General features: G+C 40.2%; 1 protein-coding gene across 13 annotated transcripts in view; it reads right to left on the reverse strand.

Moving 5' to 3' along the window:
- The window catches only part of ctnnd2b (catenin (cadherin-associated protein), delta 2b), a 221,209-nt gene that overhangs the window by 142,176 nt on the left and 56,939 nt on the right, over window positions 1-22,094 (reverse strand). For 4 of the 13 annotated variants that reach the window (XM_042229109.1, XM_042229108.1, XM_042229110.1 and 1 more), the window contains exon 3: window positions 2,867-2,979. In XM_042229109.1, coding sequence (XP_042085043.1) covers window positions 2,867-2,979 — 113 coding nt within the window. The other 9 variants (XM_042229107.1, XM_042229105.1, XM_042229104.1 and 6 more) reach the window with 6 other exon arrangements.

Genomic DNA, 22,094 nt, shown 5'->3' on the forward strand with positions numbered 1-22,094 from the left:
TTTTAGGTGACGGCGGTGTTTTGAGATTTGAGAGATTTGGGACATTTAGCGCAAATCTTGTGTAGTTAGTGTGTAGTGTAGTCAATAGTTTTGTTGTGTGTGTCAGAACCATGAGGCGACTGCTGAATGTTACAGGTTGGCTGCATTTTTAGGTAAACAGCTGCAAAAACTTTGTTGTTTGCATAACTCAGTTACTTTTTTGAAGAAGTAACTATATAATTCATTTCCTTTAGAGCTTTATTTAAAAAAAAAAAAAAAAAAGAAAGTTGTGTTTTCAAAATTGGAGTTCAAGTTTCAACTTCCAACAGTGTTAACATACTACACAGGTCATGAACAAGATTTTTTTTAATTTTCATTGTAAGTGGGCTAAAGCACTTATTATTTTAATAAACCATGAAACTTGGATAGATTCGATGCTGGCGTGACCACAGTGCACATGTCTGCTGTCACTCACAGTGGTCCAAAGGATCGCTCAGAGAGTTTGTGTGTTCGCTCAGACACATGAAAAATTAGAGGGAACATTGTTTATAAGGGTTACAAAATTCTTCATATTCGAGCGTCCATTATAACGCCTTTGAACGTTAGTCAGGTCACATAATCGCATCGCGTCTACATTACCTCTCTTGAAATGATGTGTCAATTTGGCGTTAGATTTCTTTCAAATTCAAATCCTTCCAGGGAAATGAGATCGTTTCTCACGCATAACTCTCAGCATCAAGGCACAGCGAGTAGTTAATGTGCAGTTAAAAGCTTCAGGAATGCAACTGGAGCCCGTCAATAAACGTTAAGCCTGCCAGTAAGGTTTTGACAGCACGTCTAGAGTTAGGTTCATTAATGGTCTCAAGCTTTTTTTTTATATACTTCTCCTTAAAATGACTCTGAACTGAGCAACTTGTGTTTTACACCATCACAGCCTAATTGCTCCATGTCTTTGTCACCTCCCTGTTGTTATTCTGTGCACTTAATATGAACAGCTGAAAAAGACTAAGAGGCGACAATGGTGAACATGTGTTCTTTACATGGGTTCAGCTAAGGGGATCGTAATTACTAAACGTGTAAAAACCTGATAGCAATTCTCGTGTTGTTAAATAACACAAGCAAGCAAAGCTATCATTTCCTATAAAAGGTGTTTAGGAGGCAAAAGGGAAATTTTTTTTAACTAAATTTTAATTAGTAGAGCATCAGGAACATTTCCTAGTCAAAATATAGTGCATTTAAAAACCCAATGATTTTTTTCACTAATAAATGAGCCTAGCCTAGTTGACTGCCTTGAGTTGTGCTGTTTCAAAGCTGTACTAATCAATATTTTCATAATACAAACAGGTGAAATATCCAAGTGTAGTTGGGAAGGGATTGTGAATATAGATCCGCAGTAAATTACTGACATTGTGCACTCAGCATCTTAGTCTGTTTGGTTTTGATGTCTACGGTTCTGCAGCACCTCAATAAAAGCTGAACCCTTGTCGGTTTGCCGGTCTGAAGCAGTCAGGTGTGTGTTAACACAATGCCAAGGAGGAAAGACATCTGCATTATTGCTACCCATCAATCTGGGAAACATTACAAAGTCATTTCCATACTAAAAGTTCAAGTCAACTGGAAAACATTCAAGACTGTTGCCAGTCTTCCCAGAAGTGGACGTCACAGCAAACTCCATGGTCAGACCGTGCAACGCTCCGAGAAAGTGGAAAAAAGCCCAAGAGCTACACCGTAGACTCTACAGGCCTCAGTTAGCAAGTTAAATGTTAAAGTTTATGATAGAAAATTTAAAAAAGAGTGAACAAGTATGACTTGTTTGGAGGGGTTGCTGAGTTCTACATGCTACTGAATCACAAGGTACACTTAATTTTACACAGGACTGCTTCTCGAACTGGAAGGTTGTTTTTTTTTCTTTACCCTCATAAATAAAACCTTAGAACTGAGAGAGGGTGCACAAGTATGACTTAAATGGTTTTGATGCATTCTCAATCATCCAGGTAAGAAAACCTCCAAGAGGTTATTCTGTTCATCTGGACGTAGCATTTTCAGTGGGAGAAACGTTTCGTCACTCATTCAAGTGACTTCTTCAGTCTACTTCTTCAGAGACTCAAGAAGTCACTTGGATGAGTGACAAACAATACAATTAGTGCTACATACAACAGCATTTATGAAATATTAGCAACAATCGCTTAAGCTAAGATGCATGGAGATAATAAGAGTAATATATTAAATAGCAATTTATAGAGTAAACTATTAATGTTTACTGGCAAGTTAGGTATAAAAAAATCCAGATAAATGCTAATGTTTCTTAGCGACTAGCTGAAGTATAATTAGTTATTTTTAAGCTATCATTTTGGCTATAGTCAATATGTAAACACTGATTTTTACTGTCTGTTCTGCTCCTTCTAATGGTGCCTTAAATATAAATGTCAGCTACAATGTAACTATCTATCTAGGTACTGTAATAATGCTCCCTGCATTATTTAAATGCTATAATCTAATGAGATACAAGCTCACTTAAAGTGAGCTTTTAAAAATAATAATAATATGTAATCTAATTACTGCTGCACTGTGCACACTACTTGACTGCACTATAACAAACCAGGTTCCTGAAACATCACATCAGCACATCTCTGTGTATGTTTAAACTGGGTAAAAGAAAGCAAGAAAAATTGGGTGCAGCGCTGCTCTCTCCGAGTTCAAAAGCAAATCACTACAGCGCGGTTACCAGCACACCGATGAATTTTGGACACGAATCAAGGAGTGTTTCTCTAATGCGAGCAGCTGTATAGCTAGTCACCTGCGAGAGTACAGCTGACACACACAGGTAGAGTGTACAGAAGATAACCTGACAGGTGTTGGACACACAAACACGTTCACACGCACACACCTGATGCTAGTCATGCTTCCAGTCTCAGAGCCAAGCTTGCATCTCTCCAGCTGACTGGCGACAATCTGTCGTTCGGCTTCCAGCTCCCTGGTCAGACGTTCAAACTGCAGCTCCTAGAAAGAGAAAGAGAGACGGGGAGGGAGAGCAAGAATGTGTCAAAACAATCTGTCTATTTATTTACTGTCACATTTACAGTCATCCTGAGCATTAGTTTGGCTGCGTTCTCGCTGACACATTTTTAATTGTTGTGAAATGGACTCCGCAGTCTGTGGTGGGAAAACAGGCCAGATATCGCTGCGTCTGCCAAGTTTCACACTGCCAGATATTCACAGAGAAGAGTTTGACATGTTGCAAAACTGTGACACCAAACTCAAACCATCACAAATGTGACATTTGCTATTGTGCCACTGAGGAAAGTCATGGAACAGCAGAAGGTTTTGGGGGAGAAGAATTCTGCTATTTTTGACGTATAGTGTCAAAAAAGTTGTAAGCATTACTCTAATACTTGGCTCATCTATGCACTGACACCCGATGGATTTATACCCTGCTGGTAGGCATATGCTGGTTGATATTAATGGAGTGGTGGGAAAAAAGTTGTCAGTCACATCTCACAAAAAAAACATTCATTCCCCCCTCCCCGCCCCCAATTGTTCTAGGATAACAGACAAGAAGGACAACAGCCCTAACTGTGCAGCCAGTGTGACGAAGAACTTCAGTTGCAAGAACATCCCTGGGGAAATGCATGTACCATGTTAAAGCTCTGCACATATGTATCTACGAGGAAATTGTGAATTCCCGCATACTCTAAAAATATGAATATGAAGAAATGGGCCCATTGAGATAAACAGCTGGTGACACCAATTCTCCAGTGGAGTGACATTACACCACTGCAGAAGAGATTGCAGCAAAATGATCCAGTCCAAAGAGCCACAAAGAGGATGTGGAAAACATGATGGACGTAATTTAGTATGTTTTATGTATTTAATTGGATGGTTTTCTATCTTTCCGGCAGACCAGGAGGTTCAATGGTTTTTTTTTAAAGGCCGTGCTTAATGGTTATTTCCACTGCAATTGCGTCACATTAGCTACGTTCACACTGCAGGTCTTAATGCTTAATTCAGATTTTTTGATCAAATCCGATTTTTTTGTCTGCTCGTTCACACTACAAATAAAATGCGACAGTAAACGCGCTCTAGTGTGAACCCTCAAAGCGGCCCGCATGTGCAAAAGAAGACGTCACACACAACGCGCTCTGTTTAGACCCAGAGTAAACAATGGCTGTATCCCAATTCAGGGTCTGCAGCCTTAAAGTACGCAGCCTCAACGATCCTCAAGGGCCGCGTACTCAAAGACCGCTAAGGCCGGAAGTGCGAGGCTTGTGAAATGGGATGGTCTAGCCTCCGTCGCGCTGCCCAGGTTGCCTAGCAACCATGATACTAACAGCTGGAAACGTGCCATTTTATTTTCTTTGTCCTCGCTTAAGGTAAAGTTTCTTTTCATCGGCTTACACCAGGTTTAAACAGCAACTGGGTGGGGTGTCTGTCCTGACATGGTGATATTAGAGACAGCTCCAAATCCAGGAGCAGAAATATTGTTTAATATTTATAGGACTCTAAAGTGTGAGCCTTGGCTCACAGAGAGTCCAGCATTCTAAGAGTATATGTGTCACAAAATAAGGAAAAATGTAATAAATTGTACTTTTCGCTGTTCCCTTATTTGACAAGGGATCGCCACAGCAGATACTTTGGTATATCTGATATGGTGGATACCCTTTCTGATGCCTCCTCAACCTCTTTAATGAGAGTAAAAAGAGGAACGTCACCACACAAAGTCAAAGCTGGAGCTGTTTAAAACTGTCCAGTAGAGGTGTCAGTAGTATGCTTGTACACTGGTGTTTTAAAATATTTGGTTATTATGACTTTCAGCATTGAGAACCAGAACACTGCAGTCCTGTGCAGACAGAAAATATCTTGCTAGTTAAGCAGACTTGACAGCCATGGCACGGATCATGAAGAATACTCTATTAGGGTAATATTTCACTGCCTGGTTTTATAACGCATGGATATTGACTGGTAATAGCAGCAACTAAAATATACAATACAAATTGTCAAAAAATGAACTTGAGTTATATTTTATATCTAAACTCAATGTATATGTTTGGTTTAGGACGCTGGTATCTGTTCAAGGCTTGGATGGCCGCTTAGTGAAACCTATAAGCTCCATTTTAAAAAGTCAAAAAGTTTTCATAAATCACTCGTACGTGCCATTTAAGAGCAAATCTTTTCATTTGGGTGGCTCTTGATAGAGACCTTTTCTTAGGCTTAATTTATGCGTGATGAATAACCACTAATTAGCTGATGTGCCAACAAGCAAGCAGCTGATTAGGATATTTGTGTCTGCTGCTGTGATCATTATAGCTGATTAAATAAACAAAATTTACCAATTTGTGCGAAAGAAAAAAGAAATAAAACAAGAAAGATCAAATTGTTTTGCTGAATCACTCAAATCAAGTGGAGAAGGCACATCAGCGCTCAGCCACTGCAGTGCTGGTTTCAAAGGTATGGTTTGGATCTTTAAATGGCTTTCTGACAGTCCTTTGGCTGGTTCGAGATAATAAAAGTGACATAATTACAATAAGTCATGCCAGACCACAGGATACAATCAATCACTGTTTCCAAGGCAGCGTTTAAATAAAGATGAGCTATTATGAAAGAAATATGCACTCATCAACAAAGGAAGGAAGTGAAGAGAGTGATACAAGCGCACGTACAGAGCCTATTTCTCAGATCCTTTAAGGTTTACAAGTTTTCCATCACCATCATTAACCTTAATTAATTCCCCCCCCCCCCCCCTTTTTTTTTGGTTAGGCTGTGAACCTGGCGGCTGTTGCCTGATGACTAAGACCCTGTGCAGGTAACGACCAACATTCTGTGCAAAGGTCGTTGTTTGCAGCCTGACTACAAATGCAGATGAATGCAGCTAATAAAAAGCTTAATCATCATCAGACGATAGCTGATTGTTTTCAGATTGCAGTTTGGGAAATGCATTCCTCTTGTGGTTTCCACACTCAGTGTTTGGCTGCACATAACCAAACTCACTCAAATGTGACTGATCAGCACTCCGACTGTGCAAACTGAAACCTGAAAGCTTCCGGGACCAAAATGTTCAGCCCTCGTCAGCAAATCCATCATATTCATATGCAAATATCTGTTTACAGGGATTTTTTTCCATCAGTCACCACACAGTACTATAGGAATACGTGACTCCTTGATTAAATCCACCCATACTTAATTAAATTCAGACAATGCATTTAGTAAAGGCGCACACTTCTTTACATACAGTCTTATAGTTGATGGTGCATGTCAGAGTGGATCGGTCTGTCTCAGGGCACAAATGTAGTGAAGGTGACAGTGCCCAAGAGTATAGGTTCATCATTCTCAAATGGAAGAACTTCCTAAATCTGGCAGTCAAACTGAGTAATAGCAGAGGATAACTGTTAGTGCAGCACTCCTCCAATCAGGCTTTGAAGGAAGAGTGGCCGGAGGGAAGCAATTCCTCACTAACAGGTACAAGACAGCCCACTGGTGGTTTGTCAAAAGGCAGCTGATTGGGCTCTTGGGCTATAACAAGAAAAATCCTCTGCCCTGATGAAATAAAAATTGAACTGTTCCACCATAGCTCCCATTGCCATGTGTGGAGAGAGCCGGGTAGTGAGAATCACCTTATTAATGCCATCGATACAGTCGCTCAAAGTGGTGGTTAGGCAGCATCGTGCGGGATGTTTTTCCTGTGACAGAGACTGCAAGAGACCCTTCGGAATAAATACAGAATAATCCCAAGTGAAAACCGTTTTCAGAGGGCTCAGGATACCAAGCTAAGCAGAAGGTTTATATTTCAAGAAGACATTGAAACAAAGCACATCACAGAGAAAACACAAGGGTTGCTTTGGATAACACTGTGAAAATCCTGGAGTTTTGCAGGCACAATCCAGACCTGATGCCAGGAGCAGCTCGGGAGACCTGAAAGCGGCCGAGCACCAACACTCTCATTCCAACCCGGCTGAGCTTAAAGGATTCTGCTGAGAAGAATGGCAGAAACCCCTGAAAGAAAGGATCGTTCCCAAGAAAACTTGAGGCTGTTATTGCTTCCAAAGGGGCCTTAACCAAGACAAGGGCCTGAATACTTATAAAAACTGCACATCTCAGACTTAACACACTCCAAAAAAACAATCCTATAAAGGGGAAGAAAGAAAAATAGCACCCTCTAAAATCTCAATAAGTTTCATTTTGCTCACACAATAACTCAAAAAAAGACCCAGGTGGAGTGCCCAGCAAAATTAAGTTATACAGATTCAGAAAACAAATGCATATCATTAAAAGAGAATAAAAACCAGTCTGCACCCAATGCAGCTTAATATTAGCGTTGCCATTTTTAATGACCTAAAAAAAAGCTTGAAAAGGAACATTAATGCTATTTATAGTGCTAACACAATGCGTATTTTATGGCTAAGAGTAGTGATGGAGAACATAGTGCTGGACTGTGGGAGCGTAAATGCCTAAGATGCCTGAGGCAACTCTAGGCTTCCCACCATAATGATACAATTTGATTATAATGAATCATTAATGTAATAACTTAACAAATCAAATTGCAAATTTCACTGTAATTACGCAACATCTTATTATTAATGGCAACTGGCCAGACATACAGGCGCACACACCAGCATAGAGAAACATATGTGACACAGACACACACACAGGCATACAATGATAATTAAATACATCTGTAAGGATTCTGCAAGTGAGGACACAAACGTTGCACACATCAGTGGGGACATGCTGCTGTGCCTTTGTGCTGGTATCAAGACAAACCAGGCTCAGGGAGGGACAGCCATCTGAGTGATGAGAGGACAAAAAAAACAAAACAAAAATAAAATGAAACAAAAAAACCCCCCAAACAAACAAAAAACACACTGTGGAAGAAAGACAGATAAATAAATATTAACTAATCAACATTACACCATTTTAATACCATTCAAACTATTCAATGAACCCTTGTGCATGGTGGATGGGGCTGTGGGATTAATGTTGATCGCTATATGTATTTGCAGTGACCCTTCCCTTCAAGAGGACAAGCAAGGTCCAGTAAAATCCCCCAAACTCAGCCCCTCCACAAAGCCATGAATTTTCTTCTCTTAAATTTGTCACCCGTGTCCGTGTTCTGCAGTCAAACCAGAAGACGTGACAAAGTGCAGCTTCTGAAAGCATTTTGTGAAGCAGAAAGTCTGGATGTTAACATCCACAGTGTGAGAACAGTTCGACATGCTTCACTGTTTGCACACTTTCAACATTTTCACACAGCACTCGGGATAAAAATATAGCTGCTCAACAGAACCCAATTAATCAGTCATATTTGAGAGAAAACTAAGAAGCCACACATGCACGTAATTTTAGCCCTTTAGCCTAAAATCAATCATCATAGTATCTGTTGAAGTTTTAGCAAGCAGCCAATCCCCCACCAGAAGCACACTGATGCTTTCAGCGTCTGTGATCTCATGATCCCATTGAAGATAAAAAGCTATAGTCTTCTGATGCCAGTGAGCTGCATTTCTTATTTACATCTCAAACACCACTCCACACATGGAAACTGCACGTTTCTCCCTGTGCGATCTGACTTTTTACGCAGCCAAATCAATCTAAACCCCCATAATCAGCTGATGCAACGAAAGGAACAGCGAGAGAGAGAGAGGAAGAAAAAAAACACAACCTACTTTGAGGCAAAGTCTCTGTAGCAGATGAGGAAAAAAGTGTTTTTTGTTGTTTTGCACAGAGTACACACCAGCAGACTAACAGGCTGACTAACCAGCTCCATTGTGAGCTGTGAGAATTCAGATGCAAGTCTTCTCAGAAACAGCCAAACAAAAGCGATCACTCCCTCCTTTTTCTACCCGCCCTCCACTCCTCGCCCCCTCCGATCTCTGCTCCCTCCAATTCAGGGCTGAGGGGCAGACACCTGTTACTGCAGAGCAAGAGGAAGGGACTGTGATGGAATTTAATGCTGGAAAGAAGAACTGGTGAAGGAGTTGCATAAAAAAATAAGCAACGCAGACACGTACCTTCACATGGACCATACTTCACAAAGAGACAAAATCACAGAATATCCCGCTTTGCTTTGCTCCTGTCTAGTCGAAAAGCGACAACAGTGCTCCCTCTCCCTCCTCCAAACACTCATCTGTCCTGGGTCAAACCAAGTGATAGAGAGACAAATAGAAAGACATAGAGCGAGAGCGTGCGCAGGAGAGAGAGAGAGAGACCACAAGTGTCACTTGAGCTGCCTGCACCTCGGCCCCTTGTCTGTCTCTCGCTCTCTCTCTTTGCTTCTATGTCTGTGTCTCTTTTTCTCCCTCCTCCGGGGCCATGAAGCACACACTCACACACATACACACACTGTGTTCACTGAGGCACAAAGGTCCCCATGGCAACGGAGCATTTAGAAGCCCCGTGGCATTATTTATGCAACGTTGCATCACAATGGGCCCTCCCACCGGCACAGCATGCCAAAAAAGCCCGCTGCTCGCCAGTCACTCTCTGTGACTCTCACTCTCCCTCTCTTTCTCTCTGAGCAGACCATCTGCACCCCTCCCTCCCTCATCCACCATCACTGAAAAGCAAGGAGGGATTTTGGGAGGAGGAGAGCAAAGGAGCCTGAAGATGGAGAGGAAGTGGGATGGAGGAAGGCACTCTCACTCACAAACACACACACACACTCTCTCTCTCTCTCTCTCTCTCTGTTCTGCCTCAGTGAAATCCTATGGGCTGAGACGGGATGTAAGGAGTGTATGGGGCCAAAAAAGTGCATTAGGTGTGTTATAACTCACCCAAACACAAAACCACATGTAGATTACACACGGCTGTAGTACGATGTAGTTATTATCTGCAAAGACCCGATCACATCACCATTTTATAAAAGTGTACAATCAGGTCATTTCAACTGAACCAACATTTGTCTCAGTGGAATCTAAAGCAGTATGACTGAGCCTTTCTGAACTCTAACATGAGGAAGCGCCAAGCCTCAAGGGAATGGAGAGTCACACTATCCAAACTACACACCGAGGCGGAGTGTAGGTGTCTTTGCTTAAGTGCTCCACGAACAGGGGTGGTTTGTATCGTGCTAGAAATCTATTGTTCTTTTAGTGACTGTGCAAGCTTGGTGGCAAAGTGTCAGCGTTATCATATCCCAGAATAAGATAAATGTATTCATACATAACTTCCCTTAGCTGCTAACATGTTAGGTTAGGATTGACACAGGAGAAGTGAAACGCTGATGTTCTTTCCTGGTTTTCACAAACAGGTGCACTGGCTGCTTTTCACCTCATTCATTTAAAGGTAGACTTCTTTTGTACACTTATATCAATAATTATAAACTTCAGTCCAACTAAAATTTGAAATGAGCCATCTTATCATCAAGTGACATTGTTGCCCTCTGCAGGACTGAACTATTAGGAGTGGTAATAGATAGCCCTGTATGACATTAGGCCTAACTTATTACAATTAGACTGAAACAGGACTAAACTTAGTTGTAGAATTTGAGGTTTCTTTCATAAAACAAGTCAATGGAAGTCTGAAGTAGTTTTCACTGACTGCTGATTGACTCCCTATTGTCTGTTGGTTCTACTATTTCATACTAGCAGATTATTAAGATTGTTGATTCTGAATTAAGCTTTGTGGTTGGTGGTGTGGGGCTGGAAGTCCGCACAACTGGTCTTCCAAAATGGAGGATGCTATCATATAAACTGCATTTACAGTATACAGTTTTACAGTGGCTGATTACTGCTAGCATGTCTATGTACAGCTAGTACCATAGACTACAAGTTAACTCGTCACAGTGTTAACTTACAGTGAAATGAAATATTGTCAAATAATTATACCCAGGTGAGCATCACATGAAACACACACATGCATAACCATGTCTTACCCAGAAGCAATCTGACTGGAAACCTGAATCCATGATTTCGCAGCAGGTGTTTCTCTGATTGTTACTTTCCATCGTGCCAAGAAGCCCTGTGAACGTATCTTCAGACTGTTTTAGTTTTGTTTTACGCTCTCTGACTCGCCCACCTCCTCTCTCTGTCCAAACAACACTAAAGCAGTCACTGCAACCCAATAAAAACATTGCGTGCATGCAAAGCTCCAGCGTCCAATCATTTCCTTATTCAAATTTGAACTGGCTCAGTTTACGTGGCTGTTCAGCTTCAGGCAGGTTAAATCACAGAGGTAAGATGAGTGTTTGGGTGAAACAGATGGATCAGTTTGATCAACTCTTTGTTTCGGTGTGAAAGTTGGATAACAGCAAATGATTTGAACACGCCCTGAACATGTGTGTATTTGTTATTTCAGGCTAAAGAAATGTGTCTTAGTAGTTGTATCTACACAGTAAATTGTATGGCCAGCAACAAAAGATTGTTTTTTCCCCCCCAATCGATTTCCATTAATTTCAGAAAGTACTTATCAAATGGTGAAACATGTTGTGTTACGCTATCACAAAGAACATTAGGCCTAAGCGATACTGCATCACTGTTCTACATCTAAAGAGTTTGGAGACGCCTTTACAAAGACTGGTGAGAGCAATGCAGAGGCAGAGACATCCTGCCTTTGTAATCACATCAAGAGTGTTTCATTAGACCCTCCTTCCCTCATGAACATAAATGTCTTCTAACTTCAAAACATCAAGTGTGAGGGCAGAAAGCTTTGACAGAAAGATGCAGATTAAATGAATCAGCTATTCACTAGCAGATAATGATTCTTTTTGTCTCGTTATGTGCAAACACCAAACATCCTGCTGGGTCAGGACTCCATGGAGGTATGGCTCCTGCTAGATGTTGGACTTTAAGGTGCTATGTGGCATGGTAGTATCCATTGATAGAAGGTGAATTATGGCCATAAAAAGATGCACATGGTCAGCAAATACATTTGAGATAGGCTGCACTATTCAAAGGATGACTGATCAGTAGGAGGTTGATTCCTGTTGTTCAATGGTTTTGAAATGATATACAGCAGCACTTTTCTACTCCCAGTACAACAAGCCACATTCACCCAATCACAGGGGGGCAAATTCGAGGTTCAATATCGTCCCCAATGACACTAGGACATGCAGACCGGAGGAGTCGGGGCTCAAACAAATGACCTTCCCGTTAGTAGACAACCCACTGCATCTGCTGAGCTGCAGCTGCTGCCATTGAAACCATCTCTAGCAGGCTAAGATGCCAGCGTCTGTCCTGTTAGGATATTTTTGGTGCAGAACCTGGCAGTCATCCACCTCAAGATTACATGTGCTGTATATTCTAAGATTCTTGTCTGCTTAGTTGGAAAGAATAGCTATCTGAGGTACCACAGCCTCTCTGCCAGCTCCAACCAGTCTGGTATTCTCCTCTGACCTTTCTCACCAACAAGCGGTTTCTGTCTGCAGAACTGCCACTCACTGGATGTTTTTTGTTTTTCACACCATTCTGAGTAAATTGTAGCAACAGCTGTGGTGAAAATCCCAGAAGATCAGATGCTTCAGAAATACCCATAACACCTGGCCTACCACCAACAATCATACCACAGTTAGTTAGCTAGTAAAAACCAGCTAAATGATCAGATTTGCTAATTTTTTAGAAATGTTCAAAACTAAATATCGGCTGTATAAATGTTTTAAGACCTAAAACTGAATCTCCTAATTACTACTTCTCTTAGTTGTAAAAGTAGTTATAGACCTGGTTTGAACTCTGGGCTTAAAAATGGCCCACAGTTCAAACCAGGTAATCAATTAATGGTTTAATTTCCATCAATTGAGTTATTAATTGCAGTTAATAAGGGAGGAAAATGAGGAAAATTGGAGTCCCTTTTGGATCTGCTTTTTCTGTGTGTGACAAAGTGGGTGCATTTGTAATGCCCTCCCTTTGTCCCAGATGTGTTGACCTTTTTTTGCACATTATTCTGTCTCTGTATTTATTTGCTATGATTTGCTATTTGTCAAAGTAACATTGCTGCACTCACTATCCCAGGTTTGTTTGTGTAAGCATTCTGTTGCCAGCAAATCAAACATACTGCAAATTAAAGCAAATACTCAGTTACATGTTTCTTTATATTTTATTATGTTACAGATTAAAGGGCGATTAATGGCCCTATATATAGTCAGTCTCTGCCAGACTCAGATGAGAGAGGAGAGGTGAGCTGTGTTACCAAATCCAGGTACTTTTGAGTTTTGTTAATGAAGTTACTTTGGGGGTAAGTTTTGTTTGGAAGTTTCATGCAGGATGGGGTCCACTGTAAATAAATTGCTCACCTCTGAAAACCCCAAATGTCTCCTGAGTCTGCTTCCCTACCACCTTCTTTGACGTTCGAGTCTGACTACTTCACACTGTGAAAAACAGTGTTGTTCTCCATAGACCGTAAATGCAGCTAATGTTACACAATATAATAATAAGCACCAAAAACTAATGGAAAACAATACATTTTGAAATTTTGCTAAATTTCCTTCCCTTCATTTGATTCACACTGGGTTCGTCTGCTGCTAACTATTCGTGGACGTATAACATTTTCTTTATATTTACCACTCAGGCTAAAAGTTGAATATGTACTGTCCATCACGTCATGGTTAAAAACTTTATGTCCACTGAGGCAGCCACGTCTCCTAATGCATGTTTACAGAGGCAGGAGTTCGGTCCATAATTCAAATCATTATTACGTGCTGGATTTTCAATCAGTTTCCAAGTGCTTTAACATTTATATCTCATACAACTTTCTGATTTCCCAATGGCCCCGCCCCACCTGTTTCTAAGTCCCGCCCTTGTACCACTTCATTTAGAAAAAAAAAAAAACAACCTTGCAAACACGCCTGTTGTCTGGGGAAATAAGTGGCTTAATAAAAGGAGCCCAACATTTTTTTTTGCCTTTGGGCAAAGAGGTTAATCCAGCCATGAGCCTCACTGATTGCATGGGTGTCATTTTCCTTCAAACTCAAAAAACTGACATAATAGAAACTGACTATTATTAAAGCTTTTGGTCCTTTAATCAATAGACTACACAGCCTTAACTTTCTTGAAAAAAAGACACACACACACACACACTCTGGTGGCAGGAACTCTGAATGTGTGCATGTGTGTGCATGTGAGCGAGTAATCATAGCTTGATAAGCAATTGAGAGAAAAGGACAACAATTAACTATGTCTTAATGAGCAGGTTCCACAATCAAGTGCTTGTCAGCTGATTGCATTACTAAAGATTCAGCTCCAATCTGAGCTTCTTAATGGAGACAGAAGGAGGACGGAAAGAGAGTTAGTGTGCAGCCACTAGCTCATAAGACCACGCTGGCCCCTGAAAACCCCATTAAAGCAATTAGTAAAGTAAGATAAATGACTGTAGGACAGTGGTGGGCTGCATGGGGAGCAAAGTTAGAGTGTGCGTGTGTCCTAGCTGAAGCCGTCCCTCTCTCTTTCTCTCTCTCCCCAGTGTAAAGCGGTCTAATTGTGCCCCTTGGTGTCCGACTGGCATTTAGATGTTTTAGATGGGGGGTGGTACTGTTCGATGCGAAAATGTCACAGTGGCTGTGTAAGCTAAGCCCGCTGCTATCTGGAGTTAGTGTTTCAGGATGGACAATTATTAGGTACATCCAGCTGGTAACAAAGTTGTCCTGTAGGTGGAGGGGAAAAGGCCAACATGAGAAGGTGGGGCCTGATAAAAAGATTGTGTAGGGCAGCGGTCCCCAACCCTTTTTGCGCCACGGACCGGTTTATGTCCGACAATATTTTCACGGACCGGCCTTTAAGGTGTCGCGGAAAAATACAACAAAATAAAACCAGTACTGGTACTAAAAAAAAAAGATTTATTCATAACATATGGGAAAAGACCCATGGAAACTGAGTTAACGATAAAAAAAAAAAAAATGCTAAAACCCCTGAAAACCATGAATTTCACACCCGAGCCTCAACTCTCTCGGCCTGGTACCAAACGAATCGTGGCCCGGGGGTTGGGGACCGCTGGTTTAGGGAGCCATATAAGTGTGATAAAGAAAAAGGAGAGATGGGGGGGGGGGGATTTAACTCTCCTCAGATACTACTTAAGCGTTCATCCCAAACCAGACAGATTTGTCTTGTTGTTCCCCTGTAGCTGGTCTAATTCCTCTCCTTATCCCTGCTTCTCTTTTCAACTGGCTTCAAAGATGTTGGTAGGTACATAAATTATGAGCAACGGTAAAATATTCAGAGTGCTGTGTCTTTGTTGAGCTTACAGTGCTGCTAAATAGGAACGCTACTCAGCTGCCATCAAGGTAAAATTGTTTATTCAAACCGCGGGCCAAATCAAAATCTCAAGGATGTTGAAAGCTCAAGGCCAAGTCATGAGGTAAACATCTAAAGGCTAAGAGTTCTCTCGGGCTTTCTTGACATTGTTGCTTTAATCGCACTGAAACACCTTGTGGCCTTTTTATTTCTGTCTCGTTTATTGCCCGTTGCTGGGAGCTTTGCCAGTCAGGCATTTTGTTTCTCCCCTCGAAAAATAAAAAATAACAAACGCTATCTTCAGGTGCAAAAGAGGACGCATAAGCACCTTTACCTAATAAAAGCTTGGCTGTTTGAATCCAAAATGGATTCAAAAACAAAACAAAATACAAAGACTTGCATGAGATCACAATAGATCTCTCTTTTTAAACATTTTAATCTTCTCTGAACTCATGTAATCACAACCCACGCATTGTTCCTCTTCAAAAGTCCAATTGTACTCAACTAAAGTGCAAACCAAGTGTCTTGCCACGCTGGTTTTTAATCAAGGATGTGTTAGTAGTCGACTTATGTGGGCTGGACTCCATGCAGAGCAGAAAGGATTAGTCAAGTAAACAATTAGCTGATTAGGGGAGCTATTTTGGTGAACTGTTTCATTTGGCTGAAAGGGGAAAAATTTGTTGGTTTTACTTTCCCAAATTTTAGGATTTTCTTATGTTTTTCTTTAACATTATTGTTAGTTGTTACTCCCCAGTAACTGAACAGATGCATAGACTGTAACTAAACGATGGAATAGCCACTATGCCGTCACCAGTTAGATTGTTAGTCCTCCTTTCTGTTTTTGTTGTTTTTGGTCATTTTGTTTTGGTTTTGTTTGTTTTTGGGTTTAGAAGGGACTATATTTGGATGAAATGCTAAGTTAGTAGATAATGCTAACAAGCTTTGTTAGCAAGCTGCATGTATCCAATGCACAAATGCAAATGCAGTATTTTTTTTAATTACTGTCAAGTAAAAGACTAATAAAAATTACAGAAATTCCTTAAAAGTAAAGGGAGAAAGTGGCAGGCTGTGCTACACAGTCTATAATTTTTTCAGATTATTTTATTAAAATGTTATAAAAGGGGCACCTGGTCCAGCAGGTGACCACAGGGGCTGAGCCAGGGCCCTGTGCTGGGCATCCGTCCCCATCTTTTATTCCCCTCTTCGGACAAAAGTTTAAAATAAAAGTCCAAAATGCCACAAAAAGCACCAACAACGTGGAAAAACCAAAGCATTTTTATTTTTATCCTAAACATGTTTTTTTTTTTTTTTGGGGGGGGGGGGGTTATAAAGAATGACTTGACTAGTCATTACAGGAATTGTAGTTTTGGCATTTCTACAATGATCTGATTTTTTCCAGAATGTGCTACTTGGACAAAAGTAGGCATCTGAATATGTGAGTTTCCTTCCTGAGGCAGTGTAAATGTAGAATAGCAAATCAAGTGCATGGAAAATTTACAGTGAGGATACTGCAGCCAATGTTCAAGTTGCGCTTCAACTTTTGATCCCAAAACAAACTAGAGGCCAACCTTTGTTAAAAATTTGATTTATGCTTAAAGCCAACAAAAAATACAGCTTTGGGCCAAGAAAGTATCAGTTAAAAAACAGCAAATTATTCATTGCTGGAACTTTGTGCGCATCCATCTTTCTCGATGACGTCAAAGAAAGAAGCAGCAGCAGCTAGACTTTGATCAGGGACATTAATATGCACATTCTATAAATGTATGAATGATAAGCTTTTGCTTTAGACAATGTGAGATCAGAGAGAAGACTGAGAGCAACTGGAGACCACTGTTTTCATTCAGAAGAATTTCTGTAGTCTTTCTCTGCAGACAGTTCCCCTTGTGGTCTTCTTCACTTTGGTTTTACCTCACATACTCTGTTCTGTTGCTGCAGCTGTTCCCACTGAGCTTATTCCACTTGTATAACTGGCTGTCTGAAGAAGTGCTCCAGCGTGAGACATCGCTCAATACAGTCAACATCAAGACAGTTTTGCCACTTTCCATTTTGGTTTAGCTTTACTGTGCAGATGTGTTCAGTCTTTAAAAATGTGCCATGTTCCAAATGTGGACATTTTTTCCACATCTCATTCAGCTCTGCTTTTATTTGATGAAGGTGTGAATAGCAGAAATGACATGGAATCTCCATCCATCCGTGCGTCTACCACTCCGTTTTCTACCACTTCTCTGTGTTCTGTTTGTGTGGGCAGCAGTTGGTAACAATGCCCAGACTTTATCTCCTCCAGCTCTTCTATGGGGATATCAAAAGGTTCCCAAGCCAGCACAGTGTCTCCTCCGGGGTCTCCTCCGGTTTGATGCATGAAGAACATCTCACCTATTACGTGTCCAGAAAGCATAAACCACCTCAAATGGTTCTTTTCAAGCAGCTCTACTCTAAGCTTCACTCTTCTGATGAACACTGACACACTTTAGAAGGAGCTTCTTGCTGCTACTGACTCAGCCTTGGATCAAACCACGTGCCAGGTCCCGACGGAACTAAGGGGGTAGGCTCAATCACCAGGTGCTTTTCTGATCCCCTCCCCCAGTGTGGGGCCCTCATCTTACTGTTCCAGGCCTGTGCCTGGTTGTAATCTTCATAGGGGTCTTTTGAATTGCATTTTTTTGTCACATAGTGTCCCTCCACCCAGAGATCATATGCAATCTGATCTTTTCAGTTCTTATTCAGACCACTTCCATATTTGGTCCTAAATCAGGTACAGCTAAAAAAAGAAAAAAAAAGAAAAAGTGCACTATCACACTGAAGAGTCAAATCAGAATTCATGTGGACTTAACATCGCTCACCTGATGGTCTAGCTTCAAGTGTTACAAATGTGGAGGGACACTGACAGATGGGGTTAAAAGTAACCGTCTTCCCAACATCCGGAAATTTTTGCAGAAATCTGCTTCAGTGAGGTAATTCATCTCGCACGTCAAAGACACCTGTCTCCAACTCGGTATTTACACAGAATCAGCAACCGTAATTAAAGAAATGTCTCTTTTCTTATCCTCACCATCATGCCATGTTTTCTGTATGACAGCGTGTTTTGTCTTTGGTATTCTTCATTTTTTGCTTGCAGACGAGTTTAGGTAAAAAAAAAAAAAAAACAGAGCAGCAAACCTGATCTGAGCACTGCGATGTGAATACAGCATTTTAGATTTAAACGAGTGTGATTTTACTAGGTTAACCACACATCACCACTGACACTTATCAACCTTTAATGTATCAGTAATATTTTATAATATTGATGAACATTTTCAGCACTGTCAGTAAAGAAATCCACCCTTCAATTTTTAAAATACATTTTCATTTTTCATTATAGAAAATGAAAATATAACAAATGCAGACTTTTTTATTTTCCAGAATATAAATGTAGAAGAGAAGACGGTCCAAAATATGAGGCAAAACTTTGTAAATACTTTTAATTTAAAGCTGAATCCAACTCTATAAGCCTGAATTTAAGACTTTTTCAGTTGTATTTCACTGTTGTAGCAAACCTAAAAAAGTGTCTGGACGTTTTACCTCTCATCCAAGAAGCTTCTTCAGTATGTGGAGTATATAATATATATTATATATATATAATTATATATTATGATATTATATATCATTATTATATATATATATATATAGTATATATATATATATTATTATATATATAAATATATAATATTCATATATATACTCTCTTTATATCTATAATGTGTATATGTGTGTATATATGTGTGTGTGTGTATATATGTATAAAACCAACATGAAGAAGAAGCTTCTCGGATGAGAGGTGAAACATCTTCAAGTCCACACGCTTTTCTTTCCAAGCTCCTTAGACTACGATGACCTGCATGACTGAGAACCTTCACAGACAAACCTAGAAAAATTTACTCCACGTGCATTTTTCTAGGTAGTAATTTTCAGAGTGCACTCTATGGCAGGAGAAACATTCTGCTTAACTGGAAAGATTATATGTTCAGTGGGGGGAGATAATTATTTGATCCCATGCTGTATTTGTAATTTTAGAAATGAGCAGTCTGTTTTTTTTAATGGTAGCTTCATTTTAATAGAGACAGAATCAACCAAACATTACATAAAAATTAATTTGCATATCATTGAGTGAAATAAGTATTTGACCGTGTATTAATCAGCCAGAATTCTGGCTCCTCAAAACTGTTTGGGATCCCATGTGGCACACAGATTACAATCAATTGCAGATATCCCTTATCTGAGAAAATGACAACTATATTTGCAACATTTAGGAAAAACAAAATGACTCAATAATTCAGTTCATCCAATGATGTACATATCAATGTAGAACTTTTACATAATGTGTTTTTTTTTCTGGATTTTTGGTTGATATTATGTTTCCTTCCATTAAAATTAAACTACCATTAAAATTAGAGACTCTTCATTTCTTTCTAAGTGAGCAAAATTCAGCCGGGGATCAAATAACTATTCCCCCACTGTCTACAGTAGAGAACATTAAATCAAAATGATCATGCAATGTGGAGAGAAATACTCTGTGCTCTTTAATGCATGAGCTAAATCCCAGCATATGTTACACTGCTGCATGTAATCAGCATCTACTGCTAGACTTATGCTCATCAAATATCAAGTGTGGTATCTTTTACTTTGCAGCCTTCCTTCTGCATAATACAGCACACCACAAGTCACGTCTAAAGTGCCGGACTGCGTGCGCGCACACACAAAACCCAAGCCTATCAATCCCTTGTCACAAACTTTCTCTTTCTGTGGCAGGTAGCGGTGAGAAAGTTGGCAAAGACATGAGCTGCCAAATGCAAAAGCCCCTTGGCCATTCCTGTCTACCCACAATGCACCGCTCTGCCTCTGTTCTCATCGTTTTCTACTTTAAGCCAGAGACAGCTAACAGCCACAGGCGAAAAGCGCGCATACGTGCAAAAATACTTTATATGCCTTCAAATGCCCACAAATTAACGGCTCACTAAATTCCTCTTGCAGACAGCGATTATGCAACTGTGAGCACACACAGCAAGCTCTATGAACTAAAGCAGGGTACATAGAGCTGGAGTAAGAGTGATGCTCTCAAGCTAAACTCTTTGTATGAAATGTGTAAGTAAACAGAATTACAGTGGGCTTATTTGTGTGTCTATGTTAGCTGCACATGTTTGCTCATCATGGTAAACAGCTTACTTACACTGCTATTAACTGTGTGTTAATTCCACAGCCAAAAAAAAAAGAAAATCATTGAATTACTTTGTTAGTTTGTGAGGTTAACTTGAATTGGATGTCCTCATTGTTTCCTCCGTTTTCTTCCCTTTCAAGGAGCTCTGCTAATCTGTCTAATAGCACGTTACATGTGGTCTGTACCTTTAACAAGAACTGAACTGCTTCTTGACTCTTAAGTCAAGTGGATTAATACTTTTACTGTTAGGAATTTTAATCCACTGAGTTTGGGGCTGTGGTGGAGTGGGCAGGACCAGAGGAGAGGAAAACAATGCACAGGTTCACTGGGTCACAGAAATCTGAGCTCTGAGTCAAAACCAGAACTCTATTGTGTGGATGTACCTGTTCAACTGCTCGGTAACGCACACATGGCAGGAATTCAGTGCGTTTAGACATGTAGACACCCATATGGAAAAGAAATGGTAAAAACTTATATGTGATTACTCATGAAAGTGACCACTTTCATGAGTAAATCATATAAAGGCTTACATGATTTACTCATGAAAGTGGCCACTTTCTCATTACTTTCATATATTGTTTTAGTAAGTATCCAAAACATACAAGTTTCATTATATAATTTTTCAAGGGATCTTATATCTGTTTTCACTTTTATATGCTTTTCATACAAGTTTCACACAAGACAGATACAAACTTTATAAGATTTATATATATCTTTTCCATATGGGCATGGTCAAGATGACCTCATAAAGTTCAAACTGAGGACCAGAATGGGGAAGAGAGATGATTTTGGAGATTTTGTGCCATACAGGCTGATCTGAGAATTTCAGAAACTGCTGACAGTTTACAGAGAAATGTCTGAAAACCAGAAAATATCCAGCGGCTGTTCGCCTGGTGAAATCACCTTGTTGATGCCAGAGGTCGGAGGAGAATGTTCAGACTGCTTCGAGGTGAAAAAAATGCAACAATACCTCAAATGTCCACTTGTTACAACCAAAGTATGTGAAAAAGAAAAAGAAATCTCCAAACTGGATTAAAGCTGGGTGTTTGTAATCTATCTAATAAGCTGTCTAGGTGCTGATGGAAAAATCTTGATTTCTAATTCTAAAGAATTCTTCTTATCAAAAATGAAGCAGCTAATGTTAAAACTGATGGTAGATCTTCCAATAGAATCACCAGAAAGCTCAACTTGGTCCACCATAGGCTGCAGGGGGCGATGTTTTGCAGGAAGTTTATTCAGTATGGATGCACATATACAAGGTAACTGCACTGCACAGCAGAAGCGAGACTGCTCCTATTTATACTATGATGCTGTGGCCTGGAGTCTTCCTTCAGCTGGAAATAGGACTAGATAGAAGACTTTCTCATGTGCCAACACTTTGCCCAGGGTGGTGGTGACGGTAGTGGTAGTGGGAGCACATACAAATTCCTGTCCTCCCTCCTCAGCCCTTAAATATTCTGCTTTCCCTTTTTCTCCGTGCCTCCTTACATAAGAAGTAAAATAAAATAAATATTTGATCCACTTTGAAACCGCTTCTTATGAATATCTAACTCTGATGCGAACTTTGAAGAGAACTATATTTGGTAACTTAATGAGTTAGCTGGTGCTAAACAAATCTTAATTAATCCTTAATAAACAAATGAAAAGAGCAGCAGTGGGATGGGGAGGGGGAGGACAGGCCCATTATTATCACAAGGCTGCTATGCAAAAACACCGATAACAGAACCGGCAGAATTAACACACTGTAAGGCCGATTGTTTTCAAAAAGCTATTAATCCTCG

The sequence above is a fragment of the Haplochromis burtoni genome, unplaced genomic scaffold (assembly GCF_018398535.1).
Source record: "Haplochromis burtoni strain Fernald_Lab_line unplaced genomic scaffold, NCSU_Asbu1 Contig_380, whole genome shotgun sequence".
Lineage (NCBI taxonomy): Eukaryota > Metazoa > Chordata > Actinopteri > Cichliformes > Cichlidae > Haplochromis > Haplochromis burtoni.